The sequence below is a fragment of the Salvelinus namaycush genome, chromosome 3 (assembly GCF_016432855.1).
Source record: "Salvelinus namaycush isolate Seneca chromosome 3, SaNama_1.0, whole genome shotgun sequence".
Taxonomy (NCBI): Eukaryota; Metazoa; Chordata; class Actinopteri; order Salmoniformes; family Salmonidae; genus Salvelinus; species Salvelinus namaycush.
In genome coordinates this window covers 80,804,997-80,819,539 of record NC_052309.1, presented here as the reverse complement: position 1 = coordinate 80,819,539, position 14,543 = coordinate 80,804,997, and the positions used below count along the sequence as shown (strand labels likewise).

The 14,543-nt window shown below is 42.6% G+C and overlaps 1 protein-coding gene, 1 long non-coding RNA gene and 3 other non-coding genes across 6 annotated transcripts; 1 reads left to right on the top strand and 4 right to left on the bottom strand.

Annotated features, from left to right (window-relative positions):
- Positions 1 to 2,410: 2,410 nt before the first annotated feature.
- LOC120044656 lies at positions 2,411 to 3,879 on the bottom strand. The gene is made up of 4 exons (XR_005476575.1): positions 3,812 to 3,879; positions 3,228 to 3,256; positions 3,010 to 3,041; positions 2,411 to 2,790 (listed from the first exon to the last, which is right to left on the bottom strand). It is a non-coding gene; the product is annotated as an uncharacterized LOC120044656 (long non-coding RNA).
- Positions 2,872 to 2,959, bottom strand: LOC120045256. The gene has a single exon (XR_005476685.1). It is a non-coding gene; the product is annotated as a small nucleolar RNA SNORD88 (small nucleolar RNA).
- Positions 3,111 to 3,199, bottom strand: LOC120045257. Its single transcript, XR_005476686.1, has one exon. It is a non-coding gene; the product is annotated as a small nucleolar RNA SNORD88 (small nucleolar RNA).
- On the bottom strand, positions 3,340 to 3,428 carry LOC120045258. Its single transcript, XR_005476687.1, has one exon. It is a non-coding gene; the product is annotated as a small nucleolar RNA SNORD88 (small nucleolar RNA).
- A 1,344-nt stretch (positions 3,880 to 5,223) lies between the features above and the next one.
- Positions 5,224 to 14,303, top strand: LOC120044655 (protein kinase C and casein kinase substrate in neurons protein 3-like). Of its 2 annotated transcripts, XM_038989330.1 has the most exons (10): positions 5,225 to 5,513; positions 8,328 to 8,395; positions 10,733 to 10,889; positions 10,998 to 11,233; positions 11,439 to 11,594; positions 11,704 to 11,879; positions 12,240 to 12,360; positions 12,651 to 12,730; positions 12,964 to 13,043; positions 13,173 to 14,303. In XM_038989330.1, exons 2-10 carry the CDS (start codon positions 8,336 to 8,338, stop codon positions 13,280 to 13,282), a joined length of 1,176 nt encoding a protein of 391 aa, XP_038845258.1. In that variant the 5' UTR covers positions 5,225 to 5,513; positions 8,328 to 8,335; the 3' UTR covers positions 13,283 to 14,303. The 2 variants fall into 2 exon arrangements, with proteins under 2 accessions (XP_038845259.1, XP_038845258.1); XM_038989331.1 differs by lacking the exon at positions 12,964 to 13,043 and having other exon boundaries at positions 5,224 to 5,513; positions 13,173 to 13,279.
- Positions 14,304 to 14,543: the final 240 nt, after the last annotated feature.

Sequence of the window (14,543 nt, the reverse complement as noted above, 5' to 3'; positions counted from 1 at the left end):
GTTTTGACTGATGTATGCTTCAGATTGACATTGAGGCCTAGATTCAATCCGGAGGGTGGAAGACCCGCGTTATAGCACGATTGGCATTTAAAGACAATGTTCCCGCATTCGCAGATACTGCATTCACAGTAAACACTGCATTTGTCGGCTCAATTGGAAATGACCTCTCAATGTCAATTGCGCTATAACGAGGATATTCCGCGTTCTGGGTTGAATCTAGCCCTAAATATATTTTTATGCAAGAATTCCTCTGCCATCCAAGCTTCCTCTCACGTTGAGGCAGCGTCTGTGTATAAAGCTGTGAATATACGTATCACTTTAAACCTCACTGTGTGGAAGCCAAAGTTAGATTCACTACTTTGTCATTATTCACATTATTTTATACAGATCAAGATGTAGCTATTGTGCCCTTGAAATGGCCACGAGACAAATGGTATTGTGAAAAAGATGCATATAGTTATTCACGTCAAATTTGTTTATATTTTGTACATTTCAAGTCATTATGGATCATTAAAGTAGTATTTTATTTATTGATATTTCATTGTTTATCTACTCATTTAAACATGAATTTAGGTCAGGGCTATTCAACCGGGGGTCCGCAAAACCCACAAAACAAAACGTGATTTTTATATCACTACCAATAACAGAATAAACATTTTGAATTACATACCTACAGTGGAGAATATCTTCTTTATAATTATGTCAACTTTAATCAACTCCTAATATAGAGCAAATTACACTCATTGAAGCCAATAATGACACGAGTTTCTGACATAGGCCTTGAAACAGCACACGTGTATAAGTTTCCAGTGTGGCGAGTGCTGCTGGAAAGCTTTCTTGACTTGGACATACATTTTTGGCAACTCATGGCAAACCTTTGTTTAAACAGTTGTTCTTAGTGAAAGTGTTTAAATTACCTTTCTAGGTAATAGGCTGTGTTAGAGTATCCTCTTCCAATTATGTGGGGAGTTCAAAATAATGACAAATTATCTACCAAATCTATTTTTAAATGTTGATTAATTCACCGTTCCATTGTCAATCACCTGATGAGAAAATGTTTAAAAAATGTCTCATGTATGATGGGGTCCCTGGGTCACCCGTTTGCCTGGGAGGGGGTCCCTGGGTCGCCCGTTTACCTGGGAGGGGGTCCCTGAGCAAGGAAAGGTTAAATACCCCTGATTTGTCATTTTCACAGGAATTATACTATTGACCTATTTTCACCTTGCATTTAGTTGGATTAGGTGCTTTCAGCTTAATCTGTGATCAGTTGGACATCTCTTTTCTCCATCACTAAAATCAAATAAGGGCTCTTCCATTATCTCTATTTACTAAACACCACATTTGAGTCCTAAAACACACCCCAGCAGTGGGAGGGTATTGGCAGGTTACATGCATGAGTGCTTTCCATCTCCGATCTGAAGGAGAAATGCGAGGCCTTCAGATCCTTGTTCTTATGCCCACACACACTTCAGCTGTTTACACAGGCAGAACAATACAGTAATTCAGTTGTATTTGACAGATCTGGGAAAAAAAATTGTCAAATGCCCAATTAGTGAGAAAAATATCAGAATTGGGCTGCCTGTGTACAGCCTTACATGAGCAGAGTTCAGGATGGGGAATGACGTTTGTGACTGCGATGCTGGTGATCAAGGTTATCCTAATGCAGGTGAAAGCAATAAGGACGATGAAAATAATGCTCATCCCAATTATGGTTTAAGATGTAAAAAATCTAACCCTAAAGTTCTAAAGAATCTGTCTTCCAAATAATGTTTCAAATGAAGGTACAATGTTATTTAACTAGTGCTTTCTATACCGCTCGCTCCATTCCCTATGGAAGACCTGTGTTCTGCATGTCCTCCAGGCATCAACTCCCTGCAGAAAGCCCCCTACACAGCTGCTGCACTGTGAGAGACTATGTACTGTTCAGCTGGTTTACAGTCACTGCATTATGCAATGGGTTCATTATCACATTCCTCTTAGAATAAGGTATGAATGCCTGTTCCTGCTGCTATGACAACCTTACCATTTACTAGTGTTGGGTAAATGTGGCAGTGACAAACTTGTTTTGCAGTGTTTTTCACCACCATCTCATAGCAGGATTCAAGAGGTGTATAATTACGCTGTCAGGAGATGGAAGGATCTGGCTGTATAGAAAGCACCATCTTGTTTAAGAGAATATTTTAAACTGATGAGAAGTATGAGCAGATGAACAGTAACTTACAGAATGTGATATACATATGCACATTCATATAAACAAATATATGAATGTCAAATGTTTAGAGATGAATAAATTAGAATTATAATAAAATGCAGAAATAAAATTGAGTGGTCATTTATTCCATGTACAAATAAATTGACCATTTGCATGGGGGGAGCTCACCAGTAAAGTTAGAAAGGACATGACCCAGAGTATCTGATCAAAATATTTTAATGTTTCAGACTTACATAATAGGGAACATAAAAAATAATCTCACTTCGGTCAGCACATTTCCATTGATGAGTCAGCCCTTGTATTAACAATTCTTCCCACATCTACAGAATTATTAGCAAAAGGGATATTGTTTCGCAATCTTGGTCATGTTGGGGAAATAATCCTTATTGCTTTGATAAATTGGTGAGCTGGTTGATTGAAACAAATAAAGGGACTGAAGTGACACCAGCTGGATAATGCTGGAAATGCAGGTAAAACAGCGCCTCGTGCAAAACACAGGCCTCTAAGTTATCCATTGAAGATCTCACCCCATGTTAACAGACTGCAGTCACCACTCATCTTCTGTGGAGGTCCAAGATCTGCATGAAAAAAGTGATAGAAAACCATTTGAAAATAATTACATCCCAAACTACAAGGATCCTATGGGATTAATTATTATCTGTCTCCTCAGACTCAGGCCTGTCAGAGCCAGAGAGCACCTTATCGCCACAGATATTCAGAGCCCAGTGCAAAACATCACAAGAGAAAGACATTTAAACAAGGATTCAATTTGCTAGTCATTAGTACTTAAAGCTCACCTTGTAGTTTGGTATCGACTTAGCCTTGTCACCTTTGGGGAAAATAAGTTTCATTAGGACAATAATCAATGAACATTAAAATCTACAAGACTCAGACTAACATTATCCTCAGACTCAGGCCTGTCAGAGCCAGAGAGCACTTTTATCGCCACAGAAATTCAGAGCCCAGTGCAAAACATCATAGGAAAACAAAGTACATGAAAGAAAACCAGACTCACCTTGTGGATTGTTCTGACAGCCTCGTAACCTTTGGACAATAGAAAAAGACTACCATAAGGACAATATCTGCAACGGACAATCAAGCAGACAAGACTAACTACAGTAGACGCGAGCATCCTCAGACTCTGGCCTGTCAGAGCCAGAGAGCACTTTTATCGCCACAGAATTTCAGAGCCCAGTGCAAAACATCATAGGAGACGTTTCAGACAACGTGCCAGACACCGCAATGCCCCAGGTAACTTGTTAGCTAAGCAGTGTCCATAGAAAGGTTTACCCTCTTAGGTATAGGCTAAATCAAAATGAGATATATTTGCCAAACAATTGATTTGCCTCAAGTCGAAATTATAAATTGAAAGTCCCATACAAACGTTTAAGTAGCTATAGCTAACTACTTAGCCAACATGATCTTCCTGCAGACGTTCTACAATTAGCCTACTTTGCTAGCAAGCTGCTAACGTTAGCTAGCAACATCGAGGGAATTCGTTTACTGTCTAACTAAATAAAACATGACTGCTGAGGAAAGTAACTATCTAGCTATATCGTTTAATTCAAATAAGACGAAAATGTCAAGCTTCACACTCACCAAGCCACGTGCTGTCCCTCCAATCTAACCTTAGGAAAAGGCTGACCCACCAAAATGGCCGGTGTTATATGTCATTTCTGGGAGGTCCAAAGAATAGGACCCCGTTTTTTTTGCTGCCTATCGTTGGCGCCGTAAGTAAATACAATCACCTTGTTTAGAATTAACAACTTGAAGTCGAACTATGAAATAAAATGTATTTAAAGTGTATTATATGCATATTTAATTTGTTAACTACTTGCAACATTTTGTCTTGGATAAGATATCCATTGGAGAGGCCATACATGCCAAAGCATACATTTCTAATAGTTTGATTAATTGGTAAAAAGAACATGTGATCAGGATACTTTATTGCCAGAGTTACCATTATACACTTCAGTATAATACACTTCAGTATAATGGTAACTTTGTGTGAGTGGTTCTACTTTTGGAAGCATAATGTGTGGATTGATAATACTGTATTTCCCCTCAATGACAGACCAAAGTTTTAGGTTCAGAATCATTTGGGATGAGCAACAAGTATTAAACATAGTAATCAAAACTGTTTAAATTCAAATTTAGTCAAAGTACTGAACCATGACAATAACATGAGCTTGAATGCCACGCCTGCATTGCAGAGTCACTGTGTCAGCAGCTCAACTGTCACATTTTTTAAACGACAAGTCCTGGCAAGGCAGAACAGAGAAGTGTAGCAAAGCATTAGGCATGAGATCATAAGGTATGTGAGTGACTGCTGTTGGTAATATGGCCTCCTATTCATCTCCAGAGATCCCCTGCTTTAAAGTAAAACACACATTCTCTCTCTCTCTCTCTCTCTCTCTCTCTCTCTCTCTCTCTCTCTCTCTCTCTCTCTCTCTCTCTCTCTCTCTCTCTCTCTCTCTCTCTCTCTCTCTCTCTCTCTCTCTCTCTCTCTCTCTCTCTCTCTCTCTCACACACACTCAGACGCACACACACTCACACACTGGATGTCCTCACCAGCTGTGGCAGACCCCCAAACACCCTTGGGGAATGTATAGAGGAGTGGCAAGGGGGACGTATAGGGGGTGGAATTTTGTTCTTCTTATCTTTGACTATATAATATGTGATTCTGTGGCTTGTGTAGTGGTATTTAACAACATACATACACATACATACATATAGTTATATGACAAAACCTTAGGCTCTATATAGCACACATACACAGTGCTCTGTAACAGTCCTAGTCAAAGGTTGCTACCCCAGACCACAGGCACACATACACAGTAAAAGCCAAAAACACTGCACACTTCATTAACACTCCATGGAGAGAGAGAGAGAGAGAGAGAGAGAGAGAGAGAGAGAGAGGGAGAAAGAGAAAGAGAAAGAGGGAAAGAGAGCAGAAGTGGGAGGGGTGCTGTCCAGTGGTGTGGTACAAAGAGCCAGATAATTAGTTTTCTGCAGCTGTTTTGAAGAGAGAGAGGGAACGGAGAAAGCGGGTGAGGGAGGAGAGAGGGGAAAAAGACAGCCAACTCATCTGACACTGACAGTGGGCCAAAGAAAGGGAAGAAGAGGAAGCAAAAGCACGGTAAAAGGAGTGGAAGAGAGAGGAGAGAACTACGGAGAAAACTGAGCAGGCTAAGGGGAGAGACAGAAGGGGAGAGAGAGAGGAGGGTGGAGAGAAACTTAACCCAGAAAAGAAGAGCAAGTTAAAACAGTGAGGCCACCAGCAGCAGTGAACGAGTGAGAGGTAAGAAACTTTTCCATGTATTTCACTGTAACCTCGGATTTTTCTGGCTGAATTCAAACTTCATTAAGACCTGATACACTGATAGTTTACTGTACAAGTCTATTTTTGTAGTATGCATTCATATGTTGCTATGTATTTCCTCTAGGCGTGGGTGTATGTACTGAGTTATGTGTGACAGCCAAAGCGGGGGACAGGGGGAGGAGAGAGAGTGTATGCCAGAGGGGGTGATGGGTACTGTGGTGGGGGAAGAGAAGGTAGACAGGGGGTGAGAGAGTTGGCAGTGGGAGTATGTGCCAGGCTTGAGCATTTCAATAAGTTTCAGAAGATTTACGCTATCTGCTTTCTCTTGGGGTAGGCTATTGCAAAAGTGTTGGACTCCTCCAGAGATTTCTAATAGTTTGACTTGGACAGCACACAGACAGACAGACAGACAGACAGACAGACAGACAGACAGACAGACAGACAGACAGACAGACAGACAGACAGACAGACAGACAGACAGACAGACAGACAGACAGACAGACAGACAGACAGACAGACAGACAGACAGACAGACAGACAGACAGACAGACAGACAGACAGACAGACAGAGCGAGAGAGAGAGAGAGAGACAGAAAGGATCCACACTTTCATCACAGGCCCTCACTGAAGATGGAGAATCATGTGATAACCCATGAATAGAAGCAGATACAGAAGAATCACTGGATCTGATAGTGGGTCTGACTGAGGGTGCGAGAGATAAAGATATCTGGAAAACAGACAGAGAAAGATTAGTCTTGTGACAGAGTGGGATTTGTTACATTCTCTGTAAAATGCCTTGAGAGAGGTTTTATTGTAAGCTGTTTGGGATCATGTGGGTTTGTCTCTCTAGTTTATATTTTGTGTCACTGAGCATGTGAGTCTGTCTCTAGCCTTTTGGGGATTTTTTTGCAGTTTTTAAGCTAATTTCCTGCAATTCTACACATTTTGTAATGACATATGCCATGTTAATATGATATCTTAATGAGAATGACTAACAAAACTAACTATCAGTGACTGACATAACAAGAGAACAGTGGAGGCTGGTGGGAGAAGCTATAGGAGGACGGGCTCATTGTAGGAGGACGTCCTCCTATAGCTCTTCCCACAAGCCTCCTCTGCAGCAGAAAAACTGCTGATGTACAACCGCATTTTGAAATTGTACCTGGTGTATTCTTACTCTCAACAGTAAGTTTAGACAATTATATTTTTTGGGGCCGTGCCCGCTAGCGGCCGAGGGCCCTAAGAAACCTTCTATGTCGCTGGAACCGGCACTGTCTGTCTGAGTGCGTGTCTGTAGATTTAGGAGCATGTGAGTTTGTGTGTGTGTTGTGTGCGTATTGCATGTGTGTCTATGTTTTTATGTTTTCTCTAGGGCGAGAGGGGAAGACAAGCCCATCAGCAGAGTCACAGAGAGGGAGAGAGTAGGGAGACGGGGACAGTGGGGTGACCTTTACCCCCTGTTTATTTTTGGATGGCTCAAGTTTCAAAGCTGGGAATTGTGGGAGAGGGCATTCCATCCTTGCTGGTAGACTCAGGGCCTTAAATGCCAGGCCTCTGAGTATCTGTTTTACTGTATTATACTGATACTGTACCACGCCAGAATAACTCCCTCTCACCTAGTTATCAATCTACCCTGTACACTGTAGAAATGATACTTTGCTTTTGCAACACATTTGTCCAATTCTACACTGTAACGGAAAACTGTAATTTATACGGTAATTTGGGGTATTATCAACAACAACAAATTTGTGGGGGGGGGGGGGGATATTGCTGTATTTCTAATGGTATTGTAATTCCAAACCACAGAGTACAGTACCATACCGTATCTTTGGAGCACCAAAAACCTTTTGACCACTAGTGGGTGCATGGTATTGTTGTTTCTGGCTCATTACCATATTTTGAGGCGTGCCTTGTAAGATGCTATATTTGTTGCACCGTGAGTGAGAATGCTGTACCAATTTAACTCCTATGTGGTTACAGTGCCTCATCAATTTAAAATGTATAGGGGACAGATTGAAGTGGCAGCAAGTTGTACCCCTTTCCTGCAGTCAGTGACTAAAGTGCTCTCTCTGGCCTTATGGGTGGAATGTTATCAATATTTTTCAGAATATGTTAATTTATCAAGATATTTTTTTTTTTACGCAATGAAAATACAGTGTTTCTATGACAAACAGTTTTGTTATATTTCAGTCTTCTGTGATTTACGTTTTAAACATTTCAACTCTATATCTGGCATGGTACAGGTTTCTTCTTGTTTTTAAGCCCATAACCATGTGTGTGAGGTGTATACATTTGTTTCAAAGTAGATTTGTTTAAGACTACCATGTGTGACAAACACTTTGCATACTGCAGCAGCCAACCTGCTTGCACCAATCCCTTGTAATTACAGAAAAATACTGTGAAATATAAACCCCACCCCTCAGTGAATTTTATTCATTCACAGTTGAAGAGTACTTGCTTTGATACCGTATTTAAATTACAGTAGGTATGCTACAATATGAAACACAGAATTGTACTTATGACTGAGCTGCCTGTAAGTTACTGTCAAATTCACAGCAAGGCCTTTACAGTGTATAATCTTATCTGTCCAGTTTTATTTATACATGTAACAACCTCTTGAATAAACTTTACTGTGTCGGAAAATAATTATCTCAGACTTTCTAAACCAAACTGGTCTTCATGGATTTCCATCATTGTATCCAACTGACCACCTGGGTGGTGTAAAGGTATGTTGAGAGGTGCACAGAATGTTGAAGAACATAAATGATTTCACTATTTATTTTTCTGTTTTAGTGGACAGGATGTCGACTCTCCCTCCTGAGGTTGCCACTGAAGATGCCACCAAACAGAGCTTCTGGATGGTGAGTGTGTGTGTGTGTGTGTGTGTGTGTGTGTGTGTGTGTGTGCACAGAGAAATGGAGTGAGAGAGACGGAGAAAGAAGTGGAGGGGGAAGGAACAGACAGGAAAACACAGCACACTTAGCCTCAGGATGTCTTGATAACCTTGTACAAGAGATTCCCGCGACAGACAAAACAGTATTGCTGCTCTTAGGTCAGTGTGTACAAGGCCTCTCTATCACACTAGGCTGGCTATATGTTGTTTAGCTTCAGATAAATGAAGTTCTGCTTCCCTTTTAGCTGGGGAATCATCCCATCATTCACCCACCTCTTTACAGCCGTGTCCTAATCATTACAACGTTATTACCTGTTAATAAACAACTCTGAAATGGATTATAACAACTTAATAATACATCATATATGCCATTTAGCAGATGATTTTATCCAAACCAACTTACAGTCATGCGTCCATACATTTTACGTATGGGTTGTTGGATGCTTAAGATTTGTATTTAGTTGCAGTGTACAGTGAAACACTTAAGCTCCGAGCTCCAACAGTGCAGGTGTGAATGAAAAAACAAAACAATAATAACACTGATAAATATAAATGTCCATTGGGGTCCATAGAGGGAGCAGATAGCCAATATGTTTCTCAAATGAAACATATATTTGTTTTTAACCATCCTCCATAATGCTCATATCATGATAGGCTGATAAATGTGCTATGGCTATAGGATAGGTTGGTTTGGCTTCTATGCTCCACCAATTGGCTAGTTGCAGCTCCATCCTACAGAGCTCCATCCGACTGACCCGTGTCTGCTTGTTCTCTTCCTGTTTGCTGGCCTCCTGGTCATTGCCCCACTTTCATCTCCCCTCTCTCTCTGTAATTTGGGCTCCCTCCTGTTGTGTTGGATGTGTTTCCAGCCCAGTTCCTCTTAGTGCTGTTCTCTGGCCCTCCTCTTCTGGCTGCTGCCTGTCATTGTGAAGTGTTGGGTTGAATATGTGCTCTGACTCTTATTATGGAGTATAATGGTTGTTTTGTCATAGTTGTTCCTAGTTAAGTTCTGTAGTGTGTAGAATAGCCATCACTGGAGAGACAGTCCACTCTACTGTCTGATTGATTTGAGTTTCTAGGTTCACTATGTTGTTTCCCAGCATTTCACATTGTTCTAGTTCTGCCTGTTATGTACGCAACTATACAGCCATTTGATTGCTCTACTGTATCGGTATGTACATGAAATGTGATTTGTTACAGAGAACCATGTCAGATCTTTGATTACTTGTTTTCTGTGATATACTGTAGTGTTGTACAGGCTCAGTTGTAGTGGCTGTCTCGGCCTTTGTGATTGGTTGGCTGTGGCTAGTTCCGGAGCAGTGCTGTTGGCTTTGGGCAAGATTCCTCAGCTGTTTTCACTTAATTCTCAGAGTCAGTAGAAACCACAACATACACAAAGAGAGAGGGAGAGGGAGGAAACGGGAATAGGATGACCTAAAGGAGAGACAATTACATAGATATTGTTTGTAAATGTGCCAAGGTGTGTGTATGTATGAAAGAAAGAAAGTGAAAGAGCGAGAGAGAGAGAGAGAGAGAGAGAGAGAGAGAAAGAGAGAGAGAAAGAAAGAGATTGCGAGAGGAAGAGTGAGTGAGAGAGTGAGAGAGAGAGAGAGAGAGAGAGAGAGAGAGAGAGAGAGAGAGAAAGAAAGAAAGAGATTGCGAGAGGAAGAGAGAGCGAGAGAGAGAGAGCGAGAGAGAGAGAGAGAGAGAGCGAGAGAGAGAGAGAGCGAGAGAGAGAGAGAGAGAGAGAGAGAGAGAGAGAGAGAGAGAAATGAAAAAAAGTGATCAAACTGAAGCAGAGGGGTGAAAATAGAGCCAGGAAAATAATGGAGCGTTTTCCAAACTCCACATCCACAAACACAAGTCTGGTAATGTCATTACCCTCAGTGAATTGCCCTCTCTTACTCTATCACTCCCTTTTCATCTGTCCTTTTACTGGCCTGTCTATGGGCCTGTATTCACCAGCCACACCCCATGGTGCCTTCATTAGGCTTTTACAGAAACCTCAAAACATTAAAATGACTTGTCTAAAGGAAAACAGATCGACGTTAGGATGAGAACAGGTTACAGGTCACGGTGTTGTGAGTGTAGAGAGGAAACAGTAAAATTGTTATTAAACTGAAATGAACTTCAAAATCCTTGTTAATATCCATTGCTACATTACTACTGTATGTTCAATCTCAAACTTTTCCTCCCCCTCCTCGTTCACTCCCTCCCTCCCTCCCTCCCTCCCTCCCTCCCTCCCTCCCTCCCTCCCTCCCTCCCTCCCTCCCTCCCTCCTTCTCTCTCTCTGTCCTCCCCCTAGCCTGGGAACTACCAGCACACGGTGAAGCGCACGGAGGATGCCTTCCAGGCGTGTAATGACATCGTGGTGTGCTTCCAGGAGAGAGCCCGTGTGGAGAGGCAGTATGCTCAGCAGCTCAGCGAGTGGAGCAACAAGTGGAAGCCCCTGGTGGACTCCAGTGAGTACTGCAGCTGAAGAGAGTCACTGTTTGCTCACTATGTTCCCTGTTGATACTGTATACCCATCCACTCTCTCTCTCTCTCTCTCTGCTCTCCTCCCTCTACAGGCCCGCTATATGGATCCCTCCTGCAGGCGTGGCAGTGTTTCCTCTCCTCTGCCGACCGTCTCGCCGCCCTGCACTCGTCTGTGTGTCGCTCCCTGGTTTCGGAGGACGGGGACCGGGTCAGGACCTGGCAGAAAGAGACCTTCCATAAGAAGCTCTTTGGAGGCTTCAAGGAGTCCCAGGACTTTGGGACTGGCTTCGCACGTGCTCAGAAGCCCTGGGCCAAACGACTGAAGAAGGTTAGAATACTGTAGATGAAAGAGAGGTCTCTCTAAGACACTATGAATCACCGCGTTGAATGGACAATCTCTACTGAGAAATTCCCAGACTCAAAGATCATACCTTTATATAGGGTAGGGCAGAGGTAAATGACTTGGAAGTGTTTGTATGGGATTCTTCATTGAGTCACTAATATGTCAGTGTTACCTTATGCCCACCCTCCAGCTGGACAAAGCCAGGAGTGCGTTCCATAAAGTGCAGCGTAAGGAGCAGACTGCCAGGGACCGGGAGGTCCACGCCAAGGGCAACCCTGACGTGGCCATCGAGAAACAGAGGAAGATTCAGGAGGAAAGAGAGCTGGCTCAGCAGGAGACGGAGAAAGTAAGTGATAGACAGTAAGAGAATGAAGGAGAGAATGAAGGAGAGAAGTGAATGTGTGAGTCTGTGTGTGTAATAATGTGTAACTCTCCCTCCAATGCGACACCCCCAGGTGCGAGCCCGCTATGAGAAGGTTCTGGAGGAGGTGACCCGCTATGCCCCTCGCTACATGGAGGAGATGGAGTGTATTTTTGACCAATCACAGGAGGAGGAGAGGAAGAGGATCAGCTTCCTCAAACAGGCCTTCCTGTCCGTCCACAGACACCTGGACGTCACCAACAACGAGAGGTAGGCTACACCTGCAGCCAGACTGTTAGAAATGGAGAGTGAGAGATGAGATAAAGACATTTACACAACGCAACTACAACAAACACACCCACAGGACGGTGGGCGTGGGTGTGTTTGTTGTAGTTGCGTTGTGTAAATGTCTTTATCTCATCTCTCACTCTCCATTTCTGTCATGCCCCATTCTCTTATCCCCCCTCTCTATTTATCCCCCCCTCTCTCCCTCCCTCCCTCACTCTCCTTCTCCCCCCTCTCTCTCCCTCACTCCCTCACTCTCCTTCTCCCCCCTCTCTCCTTCTCCCTCCCCCTCTCTCCTTCTCTCCCTCCCCCCTCCTCCTCTCCCTCCCTCCACCCCTCTCCCAGTGTGAAGGCTGTGTATAATGAGCTCCACAACACTCTCATGGCCATCAATGAGCAGGACGACCTGCGCTGGTGGAAGAACACCCACGGACCGGGCATGCCCACCGACTGGCCTCAGTTCGAGGTGCAACACACTCACACACACAGACACAGCGGGCTAATGGAAGTTAATGGGGCCTAATATAGTGTACTGTAATATGGATTGATGTAGACTTCTGCCCTGTGTTATTGTCAGAGTTAGTCTAATGTAGTGAACAGTGTTATAAGCTAATGCAGCAGACTGTATAACAGTAGTGCATGGTCCAACATACTGAGTATAACAACAATGTGACCAGTATTACAGTCTCTGGAGGCTAATATAATGGACCGGTCTGCCTTGTTGTACAATGGGGTCTAATGAAACGTCTCTTTCAGGAGTGGACGCCAGAAAAGAAAAGCAAAAAAGGGAAGAAAGAGAAAGAGGTAGAGTCACAGCAAGGCACCATAGAGAGGAGGTAAACATGTCTCCATCTGTCTGTCTTTATTGATTCCTCCTACAGTACAACTCTATCTCAGTGATGTTAAGTAGTTGGAGGACTTTACGTTACAGTCTTATTAGTATGATACAGGAGACATGTAGTACTCACTTCCCATCTCATTATGAAGAATCATATAGTTCAGATACTGACTGTTGTGTTAATTGCTTGTAGTTACAGTTAGTGTATGGTTGATTTACACTCTCTCTCAGTGTAATGATCGGAGGAGTAAAGGTCAGGGCTCTCTATGACTACGACGGACAGGAGACAGATGAGCTCTCCTTTAAAGCAGGTAGGCCTTCACGCTGTACTTGTCTGTGAGTGTGTGTGAGAGAGAGAGAGAGAGAGAGAGAGAGAGAGAGTCTGTGGTACTCTGTTACTGAATGATATATTATGACCATCCTCCACCTCTCCCCTCCAGGTGAGGAGTTTCTGAAGACTGAGGATGAGGATGACCAGGGCTGGTGTAGAGGGATGAAGGATGGAGGGAGAGAGGGACTCTACCCAGCCAACTATGTAGAAACGGTGTAGTTACACCACCATGTTTGTAAAAAGAAATAGATAGAATGAAAATGAAAATGAAAGTGACTCATTTTGATAAGAAACATTGTGTCTAAAATGATCCTCAGCTGATGTGTACTGTGTAATGTTCCTTAATGAATCCAGGCTGCATCACATCCGGCCGTGATTGGGAGTCCCACAGGCCGGCGCACAATTGGCACAGCGTCGTCCAGGTTAGGGTTTGGCCGTCATTGTAAATAAGAATTTGTTCTTAACTGACTTGCCTAGTTTAAATAAAGGTAAAATAATTTATGAATAGGAAGGAAAGCTTTCATCCAAAGAGAATACACTATGGGGATATGATAGCTCTGAAGGAACTTTTGGCATACCTACACGGCATCAAATATCCTGTTTTTTTTCTTCTTTAAAATATGTTGGAAAATGTTTAATATATTTACCTGAGACACCTATATGAAAGCTATATGATGTATGATGCCTTTTTGTACAATTTGAGAGATGCGATGCTGATTCTATAGGTACGTACATGTATTGTACATGTCACCACTTGATGCTGAAGCCATACTCTATGTTTGATGTTCTTATAGAGCTAAACTCTCCTGTTCGCTTTAGTGAAGCATATATTTATGTAGAAATAAGTGCTTATCACAGTGCTTAGACAGGCTTTAATCAGTGATTATTATGAACGGAGTGAAACTTTCACAATTCATCAATACCTTTAGCCTTATCAGTAATAGTATGAGCAGTAATGTCTCCTGTAGCCTGTGTGTGTTATAAGAGTACGATGTGACAGGATTGGGATCTCCTTTCAGAGGGACTGTAATAGATCTCCTCTCATCGCCTTCTTGATGGCAACTACCCTTAATAGAAACTTTGCCAAAGTGAAGGATAGGATGCCATTTCTGGGCCTGTCCACGTTCTGGTTTTTCTTTTCCATTTCTAAATGTGTGTATATGAGAGTGTGTACTATACATGCATGTGTGTGTATATGAGAGTGTGTACTATACATGCATGTGTGTGTATATGTGAGTGTGTACTATACATGCATGTGTGTGTATATGTGAGTGTGTACTATACATGCATGTGTGTGTATATGTGAGTGTGTACTATACATGCATGTGTGTGTATATGTGAGTGTGTACTATACATGCATGTGTGTGTATATGTGAGTGTGTACTATACATGCATGTGTGTGAAAGGTAAGCCTCGGCCCTCATTGTCTCTTGTAGTAGTATATTTGAGCCTTTCATACTGTAATTGCCTTTCTAAAGAA

Coding starts and splice junctions, on each gene's coding strand:
- LOC120044655 (XM_038989330.1), top strand. CDS start 8,336: ATGTCGACTCTCCCTCCTGAGGTTGCCACTGAAGATGCCACCAAACAG. Junction 11,880..12,239: donor GACGTCACCAACAACGAGAG/GTAGGCTACACC, acceptor CCCCTCTCCCAG/TGTGAAGGCTGTGTATAATG. Junction 12,361..12,650: donor CCGACTGGCCTCAGTTCGAG/GTGCAACACACT, acceptor CGTCTCTTTCAG/GAGTGGACGCCAGAAAAGAA.